This window comes from Monoraphidium neglectum (genome assembly GCF_000611645.1).
Source record: "Monoraphidium neglectum strain SAG 48.87 unplaced genomic scaffold scaffold00766, whole genome shotgun sequence".
In the NCBI taxonomy this organism is placed as follows: Eukaryota; Viridiplantae; Chlorophyta; class Chlorophyceae; order Sphaeropleales; family Selenastraceae; genus Monoraphidium; species Monoraphidium neglectum.
Window position 1 is genome coordinate 1 of NW_014012862.1, and position 16,504 is coordinate 16,504.

Genomic DNA, 16,504 nt, shown 5'->3' on the forward strand with positions numbered 1-16,504 from the left:
ACGCGCGGCCGTGGCCGAGGCCGTTGGCGGCGGCCGCGGCCGCGGCGGCCGCCATGATGCGGCTGTCCACGTCCATCGACTCCAGCCGCAGGTTGCTGGCGACGGAGCTGACGCTGCCAGCTTCAGCGGACGAAGCCTGGAACACGGCGTCGGCGCTCGCGTTGCAGACGAGCTGCGACGGCTCCAGAGGGGAGCCGAGGAACACAGCGCCGCCGCCGCCGCGCAGGGCTGTGTTGTTCGAGAAGGTCATGCGCCCCATGGAGAGGGTGCAGAGCTTCAGGTCGCTGCAGAGGCTCAAGGCAAGCGCACCTGAGGGTGTGAAGACGGGGAATGAGGGGGTGGAAGGTTAGGTAAGAGAGTTGGGCAGCGAGAGCAGCGGGCGCTGGCCCACCCACTGCACCCTGCATGCTCAGCGCCGCTGCGCTCTTCTGACACTGCCGGCCTTGGGTGGGCCCGCCCAGACTCAGTACGTCCTGTTGGGCCGCCGACAAGCGCTACGCACCCTCTGGGGCAAGGGCGGCTCCAGCCCTGACTGACACCACAAAACAAGCCAGCAGCCCGCGGCCCACCTCCGTTCTCGGCCACATTGTTGGAGATGACCGAGGAGTTGAGGAGCACCGGGCAGTCCGCGTCGATGCACAGCCCGCCGCCCGTCCCCCCCACGCTGCAGTCCACCACCGGCCCCGCCGTCTGCCCCGTCGCCGCGTTGCCGCGCACGGTGCAGTTGCGCACGGCGACGCTGCTGTGGCCCTCGACCAGCGCCGCGCCGCCGCCGGACAGCGCGGCGTTGCTCTCAATGGCGGTGTCCTCGAGCAGCACGTCCCCGCAGTCATCGGCCGCGAGCGCGCCGCCGACGCCGCCAGCGCGGTTGCCGGTCAGCCGCGCGCCGCGCACGCGCACGCTCTTGGCGCCCTCCGCCAGGACGGCGCCGCCGCCGCCGCGTGCGCGGTTCGCGGCCATCTCGCCGCCCTGGATCAGCAGCGCCATCGGCCCCGCGGCGCGCACCGCGCCGCCGCCCAGCTGCGCCGCCGTGTTGTTCTTGAACAGGCAGGCGGTGAGCTCCAGGTCCGTCCCGATGCTGAGGGTGACCACCGCCAGCGCGCCGCCGGCCGCCGCCGTGTTGTTGTGGAACGCGCCCGCCTCGACCCGGCTGCGCGGCTGCGCGTTGGCGAGCTTGACGGCGCCGCCCTCACCGCCGGCGGTGTTGTTGACAAAGTGCGCGTTGGTGGCTGCGAGCCGTGCGTTGTCCGCGTACGCGCCGCCGCCGTGCGCCTCGGCCCTGTTGTGCGCCACGTCCGCCGAGGTGATCTCGAGCGCCCCGCCGCGGGAGAAGACGCCGCCGCCGAGGCCCGCCAGGGTGGGCTGGCCGCCGAAGGTGTAGGTCCGCCCCGTGTTGAGCAGCCACCGCGCGTCGTTGCCGGCCACGCTGCCCTGCGTCATCGCAAACGTCGAGTTGTCCGACGCCGCGCCGCCGCCGACGGCCGCGCGGTTGCCGGCGACGTCCGTCGAGTTGAGCAGCGCGCGGCTGCCGCCGAGCAGCGCGACGCCGCCGCCGACGCTCGCCTCGTTGGCGCGCACGCTGGAGCGGCGCAGCGCGAGGACGCTCGCGATCGCGGCGATCGCGCCGCCCTGCGCCGCCTTGTTTGCCTCAAAGGAGCTGCTGTCCACAAACGCCTCCTTCACGTTGTCGAGCTGCAGCCCGCCGCCCGGCCCGTCGAGCGCGCTGTTCTCGGCGATGCGGCAGCCGCGCATGCGCAGCTTGGCGGCGCGCAGCAGCACGCCGCCGCCGCCCTCGCTGCTGCCGGCGAAGCCGCCCGTGATGTTGGTGAACATGAGCGTGAGGTTGCCACTGGTGGCAAACACGCTGCCGGCGCCGCCCTTGGAGCTCTCGTTGAAAAAGTTGCCCTCCTCCACGGTGCAGTCGCTCGCCTGGCAGTACAGGCTGCCCGCGTGCAGCCGCGCCAGGTTGTCGTGCATCACTGTCGTCGTGAGCACCGCCTCTGAATTCAGCACGTGCACGCCGGCGCCCGAGCTGAACGCGCTGTTGTTGGCGATGAGGGTGTCCAGCACAGACAGCGTGCTGTTGACCAAATACACGCCGCCGCCCCAGGGCGCCAGGTTCTGCTGCAGGTCGCAGTTGAGAACCGACCAGGTGCTGAACTGGCTGTAGATCGCGCCGCCCGCGGCGTCGGTGCCGGTGGCCTGGTTGCCGTAGAGCTTGCAGCCCTCAATCACGATGGTGCTGTTGGCCATGGAGATCGCGCCGCCGAGCGCGTTTGCCGCGTTGATGTCGAAGCTGCTGGCCGTCACGTTCGCGGCCATGTTCCAGCCAAAGATCGCGCCGCCGTTTTGGGGGCAGGTGTTGTTGAAGAAGTTGCTGGCGCGGATCTGCCAGTCGCAGAAGCCGGCGCAGTAGAGCGCGCCGCCGTCGCGGCCGGCCCAATTGAGGGCGAAGCGCGACTGCTCCACCGTGACGTTGATGTAGCGGCCGTACAGCACGCCCGCCGCCATCTCTGCCTCGTTGCGCGTGAAATTGGATCGCCAGATGTTAACTGTGTTGCCGTCCTTGATGGTCGCGACGCCGCCGAGCAGCTTGGCCCAGTTGTAGTCAAACAGACTGTTGCTGAGCAGGACAGAGCTGCCCGAGCCGTTGACGTACAGCACACCACCCGCTGCAGTCGCGGTGTTGTTGTGGGCTGTGACGCCCTCGAAAATCAGGCGGCCGGCGTCGGACAGGTGCAGGCCGCCGCCGTTGCGGGCGCGGTTGCTGTCCATCACCACCGCGGTCAGGTTGACCGCGCCCGCGCCGGCGGCTGCGATGGCGCCGCCCTGGTTCAGCGCGCCGTTGTTCCACATCTGCACATCCTGCGCGACCAGCGCAGACTGCAGCACACCAATGCCGCCGCCGTTGTCGGCCGCATTGCCGCTGATGTTTGACGACATCACGCGCACACCAATCGACGGCGCGCCCCAGCAGCCGCCGGCTGGCAGCGTCGCGCCACGCACCATCAGGCCGCCACCCAGGCCGTCTGCGATGTTGTCAAATAGATGGCTGCCGCTGACAAGCAGGCGGCCGCCGTTGACCGCCACCGCGCCGCCTGCGGCTGCGCCGTTGCGTTGCATGTCGCAGGTGTCCACCCAGACCGCCGTGCCCGCCGCGTACACACCGCCGCCGGCGTCTCGCGCGGAATTCTCTATCAAAGCACAGCGGCGCAGAACAAGCGCCCCGCGCGTTGCATAGATGCCGGCGCCGGTCATGCCTTCGTTGGCAACCAGATCAAGATCTGAGAGCACCACCGCGCGCGCAGCCACTGGAGAGGCGACACTGACTGCGCTAGTGGTGCAGCCGGTGATGTTGAAGCCTTGCAGCACGACCCCCGACGCCCTGGTTGTGACGTGGACAGGGTGCATAGGCACGCAGGAGTTAAGAAGCTAGCAGAAACAATTAGAGGAGGCACAGCGCGGGTATCCTGCTGCACGTGGTCTCGGCACTGAGCTTCATGAACAGCATGCACTAATTGCTGTCATGCATGGCCAGCCAACTCCCAACAGGTGCGCGCCCGGCGCAGCATGGAAGCTTGCAATCCGAACTGCAATGCTGCCGCTCAGCTTGCTCAACTCACTTGATAGCCACAGCCGTCTTCGCCGCGCCACACTTCACCCTGATACTGGGCCCAGCAAAGGTTGCACCCGTGGGGTCGTAGCTTGTGGCCGTTGTGATGACAATGTCTGGCTTGGACACTACTAGAGTCCTGGCGGCGGACAGCGGCTGCTTCAAGGCCCGCACCACCAGCACAGTGGGCCCAACCGCCTGGTCCACGTACTGCTGCAAGTCGCCCCAGCTGGCCACCTGGACGCTGCGGGTCGCGTACGCTGGCACACCACCGCCCGCCTGCCAGGGCCCCAACATGCAGGCGTCCTGCACGGTGCAAGTGGGTGCATGAGGATGTCAAGGGCACATGCGGCGCCGGTAATGCATTGGCAAATCGGGTGAGCATCAAGTGGGCCTTCATACATATCGTGTGGTCGCTGATTCGACGAGCGTCACCCGCACGCGAAGCTGCCCATTCCCTTACTAGGCCCCGCGTGCAAACAAAGCGCCTGCAACACCAACAGCACGCGGGACACACTCCGCAGCATCAAGTGCCTTCAGTAAACTACTCAAAAAATCACCTGTGCTGCAGAGAAGGGCAGCACCGCCAGCAGCAGGGCGACGAGCAGCAGCGGCGCGCTCTTGAGGACCAGCTCCGCCACCTCCTGGCCCAGGTGCCGCCGCTCTGCCGAGCTCGCGCCCGGCCCCATGGCAGCCCCTCTGCTGCCACCACTCCTCAAAAGGCTAGCTTTTGGTCCCCTCGGAGTGCCCGCCCTGCAACAGGGGTAGCGCGTAGGTCATGAGCACCCATCATTGGGACGCGCCGGGTCACACGCAGTTCCGGCGAGCAGCTGGTGCGCCGCCAGCAGCGGCTGCCCCAGCCAGTGCCCGCAGCATAGTCCTAGTCCTCGACGTAACAATGATCAACCACAGCATGGTGCCGCGACTGCCTGCACAGCGCGCGTCTGCTGCAGCATCGGCACCCGTGCTGCCACCGAACGCTGAGTCCGGGAGGCGCGCGGCCAACTTTCATTATCCACCTCCCACCATCTAGGAGGGCGCCCTCCTGGGCTGCTGATGATGGGCTTGCTGTTTCTGCACTTGGACAACTTGTCGAGATGGCAAACGGTGATTTGAGCTAGAAGTCTTGTAAAGCGAGCGCCGAACAAACCATTTGAGACGGGTGGCTCACGACACCGTGGCAAACACCGTCCCCAGGACGCTTGCTCATGCTGGTGCCCCGCGTGTGGACTCGACGTGCTGCTGGCCCGCAACGCGATACTGGCCCTCAAGTATGCTTGAAACCACCATATGCTCCTGTCCTGGCTGCACGCCCAGCCGCGCCGACACGGTGCACTCGCCGCTGGCGCCACGGGGTGGGGGCGCCTGCCGCAGCCCATTCAGCCCCCGCATGTGTCAACCCCTTCCTTTGTACGCCCGAAATCTTGGTAACTTACAAATTATGAGCAAAATGGGCACTTCATGTGGCTTGCCAGTGCCCATGCAAGCGGTGGTCAAACATGTTACGAGTCAACACCGTTCAAACCAGTTGCATCAAGCAACGCAATCGTGTTTGATGACAAGGCACATGTGCGTGCCATCCTTCCGATTTCCTCATGAGCGACAAAGGCGCTGGAGCACCTCCTCTACTCGGCCATGGTATCGCCGCCCCCACCCCCGCCAGCAGCCGGCTGCTCACCACTGCCCCCTGCCTTGCTGGCCTCGCTGCTGCGCCCCTTGTTGGAGATGCCCAGCTGCTCCTTGACAAGAGAGCGCATCTCCTTGTTGAGCGACCGGCGTGCGTCCTTGTTTGCTGCGAGCTTCGTGAGCTTCTGCCTGGGGGGGGGGGGGAAGGTGTGGCACGCACTAGATGATGTGATGGCGAGGGTGGGGTAGCCACTGACCACTCTCTCGGATGGCGGACGCTTGTCAGCAGGACGTCAGCAGGGCTGCGGTTACAACAAATCATATGCTGGCCGACCATGTTTTGGACCGTGGGACTGATGCTGGTGTCTGCCTGCGCTGCGCTCTGCAGTGGCTGAAGACAACCCACGCCCGCGGTCGTTCTGCGCCCCATGCACCTGTGCGACTTCAAGCCGGCCACCTTGACCTTCAGCTGCTGCTTGAGTGCCATGCGATTGCGCTGCTTGTCCTTTGCTGTCGGCTGCACGGCCTGAGCCGCCTCCACATGCTGCTCAGTTGCGACGTCCTTCATGGCCGCGTCACCACCCTTGCTTTTCTTTGCCTTGCCGCCCTTCTTCTTGCTCTTCTTCTTCTGTCCAGCCTTTCCTCCAAACCCTACCTTCATCGTGAATACAACGGCGGCCGACTGGCGCAGGAGCGGCAGGAGCGGCAGCAGCAGCGGCGGGCGGCGGCAGTGGCGGCGGCGAGCACTGGTGGAGGCCCCTGGTGATCGTCACGCAGCAGGGGCGCGTAATTATTTGGTTGGTGCTATTGCAACTTGAACGCGCTCGCAACAGGGGCTACGCGTGTGGTGATGCCTGCGGCCAGTTGACCCAAAGAAGAGGGCTGCGAGTGCGGAGGAGATACCGGTTATTATTACCATACGAGTGTGCAATCAATCATGTAACATATCGTACGCGCCATCGACTACGGTAGCATTTTCACCAAAGATCAGACTGATCTTGCCAACATTCTTCTTGCAGCACAGCTCATAATTTCACCGCCAGCTCCAATGAGGCTCACAGCAAGCATGCGCACCCGCCGCGCCTAGGCACGGGCTGCTGTGCGGCTGCTCTCAACACTGCGACCTGCACGGACGCCGGGGCGTGTCGCCGCTCGCAGTTAGGAATCTTGGCCGGCCAGCAATCCAGCAGAGCACCACGCACGTTCCAGTACCATGAAGCGCAGCCTGAGCAACATTGCTGGCACACTGCTGTTACGCAATAGAGGGGGCCAGGTGAGCAGGCCTCAGCAGGACCAGGCCGCAGGCAGCACGCCGCGGCGCACCACGTCGCTTTGAGCGCTTGCAACATCGCGTGTCCTGCAGATTTTGAATCAATCTTGATCCATTCTGAGGTTTGCAGTCATTATCAACCTCATATACACCTGTACCTGCTTCCTGCAGAGCGCTTGGAGTTCAGTAGCCAAGGCTGCGAGTCTGCCAGAAGAGGCAACGTCCGATGTCGGGTGCGTCCCAGGAGCGCGCAGCAAAGAGACACGTGAGGGCCTAGCTGCGTTGGTGGGCTGTGAGTTGTTTGCACCATGTCCTCGGGGCAGCTTGAGATGCTAGCGCTTCTGGCTTGCAGAAATCTGCTCCCTCATGGAGCAACCACCGGCCAAAATCTTGCTCTCCCCGTGTGCAGGATCTCCCGCGGAGGCGCCCACGTCCACGCCCGTTCTTGGATGGCACCCCCCAGTGCTGAGGTGCTCGCTGCTGCCGGCTGCGGCGGCTTGGCCCTGAGGTACAGCCTGCTGTCCTTGGTACAGGCACGACTTGCCAAAAGAGGCGACTACAGTACAGGCTGGGGTGCCAGTGCCGGCAGCCCCAGCAACTGCGCCAGAAACAGCACCGCCGCGTCAGGCCCCGGCTGCGCGCACCCGTCGCCGCCGCCAAGCGCCATCAGCCCTCTTGGCCTCGGCCTGGGTGCCGCCGCTGCAGCCGCAGCCGCAGCCACTGCGCCCGCGGGCATGGCGCTCGCTAGCTTGACCCCAAACTGGCAGCGGATGGACCGCAACTGGCGCAGCAATAGGTGGGGCTTCTTTAGCCCGGACAGGCGGGTGTCAGAGCTCATCATGGCGCTGAATGGCGGGATGTACCTGCTGCAGCAGGCGTATCCAGGGCTGGTCCTCAAGCTCGCGAGAGTAGGTCCCAGGGTGCCTCGTGCCCAGCCCAGCCGCCCTGCTGCCTGGTGCCGCTGCCTGCTGCCAGCTGCCTGTGGGGACTGTAGACCCTGCCCTCCATGGGGCTCTGTGTTGATGGCAGCCTGCGTGCTGGCCTGTGCCTGGTTAACCCCGGCCCGTGCATGCTCACGAGGGCGGCGGCCTGCCCGCCCGCCCACATTTCAAGCTTGTTGAGAAGACACCAGCCCGACAGAGTCTCACCTCCTGCCAACCTTTGGCCACACTCGCTCACAGGTGAACCACCTGGTCAGCCAGGGCGAGGTGTGGCGGCTGCTGACGCCCGCCCTGGTGCACGCCAACCTCTTCCACCTGGCCATCAACACGCTGTCCCTGTACATGATCGGGCCCTCGGTCGAGGCAATCCTGGGGCGCACGCGCTTCGCCGCCGTGTACGCCGCGTCCGCTGTGACGGGCAACGCGCTTTCGTGGTGGATGGGCTCGACCGGGTTCAGCATGGCGGTGGGCGCGAGCTCGTCAATTTCGGGGCTTTTTGGCGCCTATGGTGAGAGGCAGACCACGTACGCATATGTTGTCTCTTGCGAGCTGCTCATAGAGCTGCTTGCAGCATTGCATGGCAAAGCCGGGTCATCACCACATTGCTCAACACCATCCTCTTTGTTCCCAAGCCCCCATGCATTCGCCGCCCTTGTGCTCTGCGCAGTCGCGTTCCGCTGGCTGAACCGTCACACCTTTCACCTGAGCGGCAGTGACTTGAGCTGGTTTGCGCAAGTGGTTGGCATCAACGCCCTCATCCAGATTGGCTCGCACAGTGTCGATGGCTGGTGGGTCCATGTGCATTGTGGGTTGTGCAGGTATCGGAGCTGGCAGCATTCGTGCTGGGTGCATGCAAAGGAAAAAGACGGGAATTCCATGCAGTGATCGAGTTCCTGTGCGTGATGTCCCGCTTGAAGCCGCTTGCCCCCACCACACACGCTCAGGTCGCACCTTGGCGGCGCACTGGGCGGAGCAGCGATTGTCGCGCTGATGGGCCCGCGGCCAGGAAAATGGTGACAGCCTGTACGTGTATCTGCGCATTCGGTGTGTGTGGATCTGGCGGCGGCTACTTTGTGATGTGCATGTTGATCTCGGCCTGATCCTGGCTGGCGTTAGTCTGAGCTGTACATGCATGCGTAACAACTAGCAAGGCACTGTGATTACTGGGCACTGGGATGGCGGCCGGCCACTGCCTGTGCCACGCAGGCCGGCGCGGCTGTATCATATATACACACATAAGCCTCTTGCAGCGACCGTCATCTGATCAGCTGTATAATATGTCAAATATGCACGGGCATCTACACACGAACCATGAGCTCGCTTCCACCCGCTGTTACCCGCCTTTCGCGCGCGTCAGATCACGATCCTCTCCGTGAGGCCCTGGCTATAGCCATCGTGCAGCAGAAACGTAGGCAGATCCAGGAGCTGCAGCACCTGCGGTGTAAAGTTGCCAGGGTTGAGGCTGAGTTGCAGCAGCAGCAGGCGACGGCGGTGGAGCTGAGGCAAGCAGCTGCAAGGCTCGCATCATACCAGCAGCAGCAGCAACCAATTGGGAATAGTGCGGCAAGAAATTCTGGCGCTCCACAGCACAGCCTGCCGCAGCACTGGCTGCCACCACTCTCAAACGGCCGCCCTGGGACGCAGCCGGATGATGGCAATGAGGCAGCGCTTGACCTGGCGCCCCTGGCGCGGCAGGTGGCCACTGCCGCTGAGCATGTGACGAGCCAAGTGGCTCGCGACGTGTTGAGCGGCAAGGCACAAGCACTGTCCGGCATGCTGCTCGCCAACGTACGCATGGTGCGGGTGCTGCGCCTGGACAGCGGCGGCGCGGCGGCGCTTCGCGGCCCTGTGGGCAAGCCTGGCGCGGCCAGTGCGGCGGCAGAGGTGGCAGATTTTGTGTCTGGTACCCTGCTGCACACACCTACGTCTAGCCTGAGCCAGGCGTACCTGCGTGAGAGTGCAGCCGCGCTTGCCGCTTGCCTGTCCTGCTCCACGCCAACCTTCAGAGACAGCACAGCCGGCAGTGCGGCAAAGCGCTCTGCCGCGGCAGCAACAGACAGGCTGCAGTCTCTTGACCTCGGGGTGCAGGGAGGCGATCCAGGCACAGGCGACGTCAGGGGCACGGCGCTGTCCGTGGTCGAAAAGCTGGTAGGCCAACTGCTGGAGGCGGCCATTCCCATCACCCCTGCCACCAGCCAGCCAGCCCAGGATCATCAGCGGCAGGCAGCTGCCGGGCCGGCGCAGGCGCGCTGCGCGCTGCACGCACTCGCGTCGCTGCCACCTACAGGTGCGGCGCTGCTGCGCGGCTGCTTCGTGCACCTGCGGCGCCTGTGCAGCGCGCTGGCGGCGCCACGGGCGGGCGAGCTGCGCGATGAGGGTGGCGGCTGGGGCGGCGGGTTGGGCGGTGGCGCGCCTAGTGCGCTCTGTGATGAGATGATGGCCTGTGAGGCGGCACTTTTCGAGTCGTCCCAGGAGCTGCTGGAGCTGATAGGGGTGAGCTGAGGCTTGGACTGGCATGGAGGCGTGAAGTACGCCAGCCCCTGCGGTGGGCGAGATGCACCCTGCAGCCAGTGAAATCGCTCGTGTTGGTTCATGTCTCTTTGTTTGCGGCCGTGGAATCGATGGGCGCCGCTCACACGGCCAGCGCCTCTGCTATCTTCACACCGCCTCAGGTGCTCTGCACAGAGCAGCTGCCCGCTTGGGCGCCCGCCCTGTCGGCTGCCACAGCCCCTCCGCCTGCCCTTGGCCTGCTGCCGCCGCTCCTGGCCGAAGCAGTGGATGCAGCGCTAACGGCGCACGCGGCGTTGCCAGAGCTGCAAGATGCGTTCCCTCTGCTGGCCGAAGGCATCTGCAGCACTGTGGGCCAGCTGGCCGCGGCCCTGCAGCACATTGCGTCAGATCCTGGGCTGTGCATCGGGCCAGGGGGCCCGGCGCTGAAGGGGGCGTGCGTGAAGCTCTGTGTGCGGCTGCGGGACGCGTTCATGCCTGATGCAGCCACTGTGTAACAAGTTGCCAAGGATCCCCACCCCAGATCTGCATGCCATTCCTGTCCCTGAATGGATTTGTCAAAGGTGGCTGGTGACACCAGCTGACAGCAGTGTTGGGCGTTGCTGGCGCCAACCAACTCACCGCACATCTTAGTGAGAGCCAAGACACCATAGCGTCCCGTGCTCGTTTGACTCACTATTTGTCTCGCCACATGCTCTAGTCATCCAGTTCAACAGTGTGCAGAGGAGTTGTGGCCCTGGCTGTTTTATTGATTGTTCAAATCAGCAACCAAAGAAACCACTGGACTAAGAAAGCTCGTTTTGATATGTGCCATGATGCGAGCAACAAACGTTACAGGGGGTGCACGGCCGCCGCAGGCGTAGCCGCCGCTGCTGGTCGCGCCGCTGCCGCTACCGACCGCTCAGCGGCGAGCGCCGCCGCTTCAGCGCTTGCCACGGCCGATGTTCTTGGCGGCCGGCGCCTGCTGCTTGGAGGCGGGCGCCTTCTGCGCCTTGGCCTTCTCAGCCTTGGCCTTCTTGGCGCGCTCCTTGATCTCGCGGATGGCCGCCTCGCGGCTGGCCTGGCGCACCTCGGGCTTCTCCGCGCGGCGCTTGTTGATGACCTCGAGGGACGCGCCGGTGAGCGCACGCGCGGTGGCCTTGTTGGCGGTGCGGCGCTTCTTGCGAGAGACCTCGGACACCTGGTCCTTCTTGTGCTGCTTCCTGTTTAGGGTTGGGTTGTGCAAGTACACACAAGGCAAAATCTGAGGCCAGCGGTGCAGCAGGCGTAGCACAAGAAGAGAGATGCACCCACAGCTGCAGCTTGCCAGGTGCAAAAGCACCATCACGCACATGGAGCCTGCGAGCTGCCACCCCAGCTGCGTGTCCTGCAACGCCGCGGCGCTTCCCGCAATCTCGTGCAGTGCGGGCAGCCCAAACCACCCCTGGCCGCCCCATGACGGCGCACCTGTACGTGGTGGTCCACGCCAGCTTGGCGGGGCGCAGCCTGTTGTGGTACAGGCTCTTCGTCTTCTTGTTCAGGAAGAGGTACTGCAAATTTCACACAGCGGGCGAGGTGGGGCCCACACGGCAACGCGGTGAGCGCGGTCCGACGCGACGGCTGCTGCAGCAGACCGTTGGGCCGTGCAGGCTGCGCTGCTGCCACTGCCGCGTGCAGCGCTGCGCGTTGAGAGCTGTGTGCAGCGGACGCTAAGAAACTCTGTCAAGTCGCGCAGTCCACACCAGCCAGGCGCGCACCTGCTGGTTGTCCACCCGGATGAACAGAATGCCGCGGCCGGGGTAGATCCGCAGGCCGCTGAAGCGGCACAGCGTCGTCTTAAGCACCATGACTGCCGCTGTGCCCCGCTGCTGCTCAAGGTCCTGCGGATCGGAACGCGTCCACATGCAAAGGGGTGTTGCAAATTCTTGCACGGCAGAAAAGATCATGGACGGTGGGCTGCTGCTAGGGCCACAACTGCCACAGCTCTGCGCACTGGAGTCCTTGCTGTCGGCACATGTCATTCCTTCCTGCAACTACGGGTTGCTATGCATTGTCTGCCTGGAATGCTATCGCTCCACGAGCATTGCTGTCTGCCCCATGCTGGGACTGGTGCGATCACTGCTCTCCGTCACAGCCGGCCTGATGTATGCCAGCTGGGCAGGCTGCCGGGTGATGCCGTGCACCTGACGCCAAAGCAATCATTGTGCTGCGACTTCACACCAGTCCGCCGTGCTGCGGCTGTGGTTGCTGCAGCAAGCAGCGCCGCCGCCCAGCTGCTCACAGTACAAGCCTGCAGCGGCGGCCGAGCCGCTGCGCAGCTCGTCAGCGCTGCACTCGGCGAAACTGATAACCCTCTTGCATACTGCCAAGCACGACTGGAAGGCCTTGAGGGCCAGGCGGCACCGATCACTGCCTGGCCTCCGTTGGCTGATGCGGCACTGGCTGCCAGCTGAGGGCTCTGGATATCGAAGAAACGCCCTGAAAAACATGTCAGGCTTAACAGACGCCACAGCGGGGAGCGCTGTGCCACGACCCGGAGGCTGCGCGCACAGGTGCAGTCTCTCCGCGCAAGCCCCGCTCACCTTCGAAAGGACTCCGGATACGTCAACCACTTGGGGCTGTCAAGAGGGCGTCGTCTAGACTCGTCAGGCATTTTGTTCCCGCAGGAGCTGAGGGGTCGCCAGAACGTGTGCTTGCAGCACGAAAACAACAACGCGGGTGTGCCTCCTCCTTTCCAACGGGACTTTGCACAGGCCTCCGTCGCCTGTTGCTACACACGCAGCCACCAAGACCGGAACAGAAGGTGCGCCTTCGTGCTGCACCTCCGCAGCCCCTCAACAGGCGTGCTGGCGTGGGAGGGAACGTAGGGAGGTCCTGAGCATGAACTGTGGCCGCGGCATTGCGTTGCAGCGCTCCAGAAAGGCGAGGCCGCCATGCACAGCCGCTCGGTTTGGTGCTGCCTCACACGGCGTCAGGGGCTCCGCATGGTGCCCTCCGGTGCTGGTCTTATATCAGCACGATATGTAGCCATCCATGCGTGGCCAAGCGGCCCCTAGGGCGGTAGGCTAACCCGCAGATCGCTGCAACAGGTCCGCCTCTGATCCCCGTGGCCTCGCGTCTTTCTGACCCCCAGGCACCATGGCCGAGGGCAAGCAGCATCTTTCCATCGTTATCTGCGGTCATGTCGACTCTGGCAAGTCGACGACGACCGGCCGCCTGCTCTTTGAGCTCGGCGGTATCCCTGAGCGTGAGCTGGAGAAGCTCAAGGAGGAGGCCGCTGCCCTGGGCAAGCAGTCCTTCGCCTTCGCCTTCTACATGGATCGCCAGAAGGAGGAGCGCGAGCGCGGTGTGACGATCGCCTGCACCACCAAGGAGTTCTTCACCGAGAAGTGGCACTACACCATCATCGACGCCCCCGGTGCGCTGCGAGGCGTGGCGCACCATGCTGCACAGCTGCTTGGCAATGTGGTCATGGTGACATGATGTCACATATCCAATCTTGTATGGGGCTGCTCGTAGGATTGCAGCTCGCTGCATGCGCGGCAATTAACAGCAACAGTTGTTGTGTTGTACCTGCACAGCGGGTGATCTGGCGCGATCTGCTGGTGGTTGCGCCACCACCCACCTCTGTGCTGCTCGCTCTCCCGCACGCTCGCTTCTCAACAGGCCACAGGGACTTCATCAAGAACATGATTTCTGGTGCCGCCCAGGCCGACGTGTGCCTGCTGATGGTGCCCGCCGACGGTAACTTCACCACCGCCATCCAGAAGGTGCGCACTCACCGATGGGGTTTGGGCCCGCTCTGCCCGGTCGCGGGCACGGGCGCTTCTCTGCAGTCTGAGGTCAGACGCTGATCAACACAGCGGCTTTCGGGACAAGCGGTGTTATTGTAGACGCTGCAGCTGCAGGCGCGCCACGCAGGATGCTAACGGGCTTGCGCCCCTTTTTTCCGAAACCCCCCAGGGTGACCACAAGGCCGGTGAGATCCAGGGCCAGACCCGCCAGCACGCGCGCCTGATCAACCTGCTGGGCGTGCGCCAGCTCATCATCGGCGTGAACAAGATGGACAGCGACACGGCCGGCTACAAGGAGGAGCGCTACAAGGAGATCCGCGACGAGATGAAGCACATGCTCGCGCGCGTCGGCTGGAAGGTGCGGGGTGGGCGGTTGCGGGGTGCGGGACCCTGCAGCAGGGCCCGGCTTGACGATGGCGCCGCCGCGCGGTCAGAGGGCCGCTGTCAGGGTGATCTGGAGGGGGATATTCGATGCGACCGGGCAGCTGGCCAGCCGCCCTCACAGGCTCAGGTGGACAAAGCATTGCGCATGCCGGCAGCTGCTGACACCAGAGGGTGCTCAAGCATGCTGCTACAAAGTAGCCACACACACTGTCCATGCACTTAATTTAATATGTTTGTCATGCCTCCCTCCCGCCCGAAATCCCCCCTCACCACAGCCCGACTTCATCGAGAAGAGCGTCCCCGTGGTGCCCATCTCGGGCTGGATGGGCGACAACCTGATCAAGAAGAGCGAGAACATGAAGTGGTGGGACGGCGTGGAGGTGAAGACCATCGACGCCCGCACCGTCAAGGTCACCACCCTGCTGGACGCCCTCAACGACATGGTCATCGTGCCCGAGCGCAAGGTGCGCCCCGCACCGATGTGTGCATGCGTGCATTGCGGGACGCTGCGCACGGACAGGCGTGCCTGTGCGCGTGATGGGGCACCCGGTGTCTGCACCTGTGAGGGAGTTTTTTGTGTGGGCGGGAAGCGGTCAAGCAGGCGTTGCCCTCGACACATCGCAGCAGCTGTGACGGCCTGACTAACCAGTTCCACGCACCCAGCTCTGCGATGGCCCCATCTTACCACACAACTCGCTTTCTGACACCCTCCTCGGCCACTCCCCCCTCCCCCTGTGTCCCCCCTCCAGACCGACGCCCCCCTGCGCGTGCCCATCTCTGGCGCGTACAAGATCAAGGGTGTGGGTGATGTGCTGGCCGGCCGCGTGGAGCAGGGCATCGTGAAGCCCGGTGATGAGGTGATCTTCCTGCCCACCCACACCACCGCCAACCCCTGCGTGGGCAAGGTGTTCACCGTGGAGATGCACCACAAGCGCGTGGACAAGGCCGGCCCCGGCGACAACGTCGGCATGAACATCAAGGTGCGGCGCGGGCAGCGGCCACAGGGGGGCGGCGGGTGCCACGACGGGAGGGGCCGGCGCGGCAGCAACGGTGGAGCTGTTGCTCACTCCCTGGTGAACCGACCTGGCTGCTGCTGCCTCCTGGCGCGCAAGCCCTGCTGTGCCCACGTGGTCGCCGTACCTTCTTTCACACGCGCACACATTGCCATGCGCATGTACTTACCCTTACACTGGACACCCGCCTCCCCAGGGCCTGGACAAGGGCAACATGCCCCGCACCGGCGACGTGATGATCCTCAAGTCTGACCAGACCCTCAAGCCCTGCAAGGACTTCACCGCCCAGATCCAGACCCTGGACATCCCCGGCGAGGTCAAGGCTGGCTACAGCCCCATCGGCTTCGTGCGGTGCGGCCGCTCGGCCTGCAAGATCACCAAGATCAACTGGAAGGTCGGCAAGGAGACTGGTGGCAAGAAGCTGGACGCCCCCCACGCCCTCAAGGCCAACGAGATGGCGGAGGTCGTGTTCGAGCCCTGCCAGCCCCTGGTGAGCGCCGCGGGCATGGGGATGGCATGTGGCGGGGCCGGCCGGGCAGGGCACTGGGCTTTCAGGGCTGGCCTGGACGGCGCGGGTGGATTTCCCCGCCCAGAGAGGGCCTGCAGCACGCGGGCGAGCCGGCCGGCAGCAGGCCGCGCTTGCCAGCCCTGTGCGTCCCTCGCCTCGCCTCCACCCCTGCTGATCCCCCACCCCCGCCTCCGTGCGTCCTTTCCAGGTGGTGGACCACTTCAAGGCGTGCGAGGGCCTGTCCCGCATCGCTTTCCTGGACGGCAACACCGCGGTCATGCTCGGCAAGGTTACCGCCGTCTCCCAGTGAGTAGACTGAGGCTCTTATGGGGGGGCCAGAGGGGTCGCGTGCCTGGTCTGGCCCGGCGAAATGTTGCTGCCTGTGGTTCAAAGCAGCCGTCCGTGCCTCCCAACTTGTTGCAGCCAACAGTGTTTGTGCCCTGCTTGACGCTAACCCTACTCCCCACCTCGCCTCTCGTCCCACCTCGCAGCAAGTAAGCGGCTCACCCCCGTCCATCCCTGCTGGCGAGGTTCGCCGCCACGGCGGACACGCGGCGGCGGCGGCCGCGCTGGCAGTTGCTGTGGCGTGCCCGGTGCGGCCGTTGGGCTGCCTGGCGGCCGCGGCAGGTTGAGCGCTTCACATTGCTGTCCGCAGCGGCTGAGAAGCGGGGCGGCCCCCCGCCGCCCCCTGCGCCGCGCCTCGCGCGCACGCGGGCCTTGCGCGCGCCCCACCGCCCCTCCTTCCGCATTGATGGCTTGGCGAGGTGTGTGGGGGCGCTGGCCTCGTGGCGCCGGATGGGTGCGGCGCGCGCTGCCGCGACTTTCGGCTCCAAGTTCTCACTGTGAGTGCACCCTGAGGAGGCTGTAA

The 16,504-nt window shown here is 64.9% G+C and overlaps 5 protein-coding genes across 5 annotated transcripts; 2 read left to right on the top strand and 3 right to left on the bottom strand.

Moving 5' to 3' along the window:
- Positions 1 to 70: 70 nt before the first annotated feature.
- MNEG_5216 (adhesin-like protein) lies at positions 71 to 4,302 on the bottom strand (the record flags this gene model as incomplete). The annotated part of the gene is made up of 4 exons (XM_014046304.1): positions 71 to 309; positions 570 to 3,385; positions 3,624 to 3,919; positions 4,174 to 4,302. Coding segments are annotated over 4 exons (3,480 nt in total), but the record flags the coding sequence as incomplete, so codon positions are not given.
- A 936-nt stretch (positions 4,303 to 5,238) lies between these two features.
- On the bottom strand, positions 5,239 to 5,900 carry MNEG_5217 (hypothetical protein; the record flags this gene model as incomplete). Its single annotated transcript, XM_014046305.1, has 2 exons — positions 5,239 to 5,428; positions 5,674 to 5,900. 2 exons carry the CDS (start codon positions 5,898 to 5,900, stop codon positions 5,239 to 5,241), a joined length of 417 nt encoding a protein of 138 aa, XP_013901759.1.
- A 1,448-nt stretch (positions 5,901 to 7,348) lies between these two features.
- MNEG_5218 (Rhomboid protease gluP) lies at positions 7,349 to 9,952 on the top strand (the record flags this gene model as incomplete). The annotated part of the gene is made up of 3 exons (XM_014046306.1): positions 7,349 to 7,417; positions 7,691 to 7,958; positions 9,738 to 9,952. 3 exons carry the CDS (start codon positions 7,349 to 7,351, stop codon positions 9,950 to 9,952), a joined length of 552 nt encoding a protein of 183 aa, XP_013901760.1.
- Positions 9,953 to 10,880: 928 nt separating this feature from the next.
- MNEG_5219 (60S ribosomal protein L24-2) lies at positions 10,881 to 11,841 on the bottom strand (the record flags this gene model as incomplete). Its single annotated transcript, XM_014046307.1, has 3 exons — positions 10,881 to 11,160; positions 11,405 to 11,487; positions 11,695 to 11,841. 3 exons carry the CDS (start codon positions 11,839 to 11,841, stop codon positions 10,881 to 10,883), a joined length of 510 nt encoding a protein of 169 aa, XP_013901761.1.
- Positions 11,842 to 13,075: 1,234 nt separating this feature from the next.
- Positions 13,076 to 16,134, top strand: MNEG_5220 (elongation factor EF-1 alpha subunit; the record flags this gene model as incomplete). The annotated part of the gene is made up of 8 exons (XM_014046308.1): positions 13,076 to 13,355; positions 13,604 to 13,707; positions 13,901 to 14,089; positions 14,391 to 14,579; positions 14,865 to 15,095; positions 15,325 to 15,618; positions 15,845 to 15,942; positions 16,128 to 16,134. 8 exons carry the CDS (start codon positions 13,076 to 13,078, stop codon positions 16,132 to 16,134), a joined length of 1,392 nt encoding a protein of 463 aa, XP_013901762.1.
- Between the last annotated feature and the right edge of the window lie 370 nt (positions 16,135 to 16,504).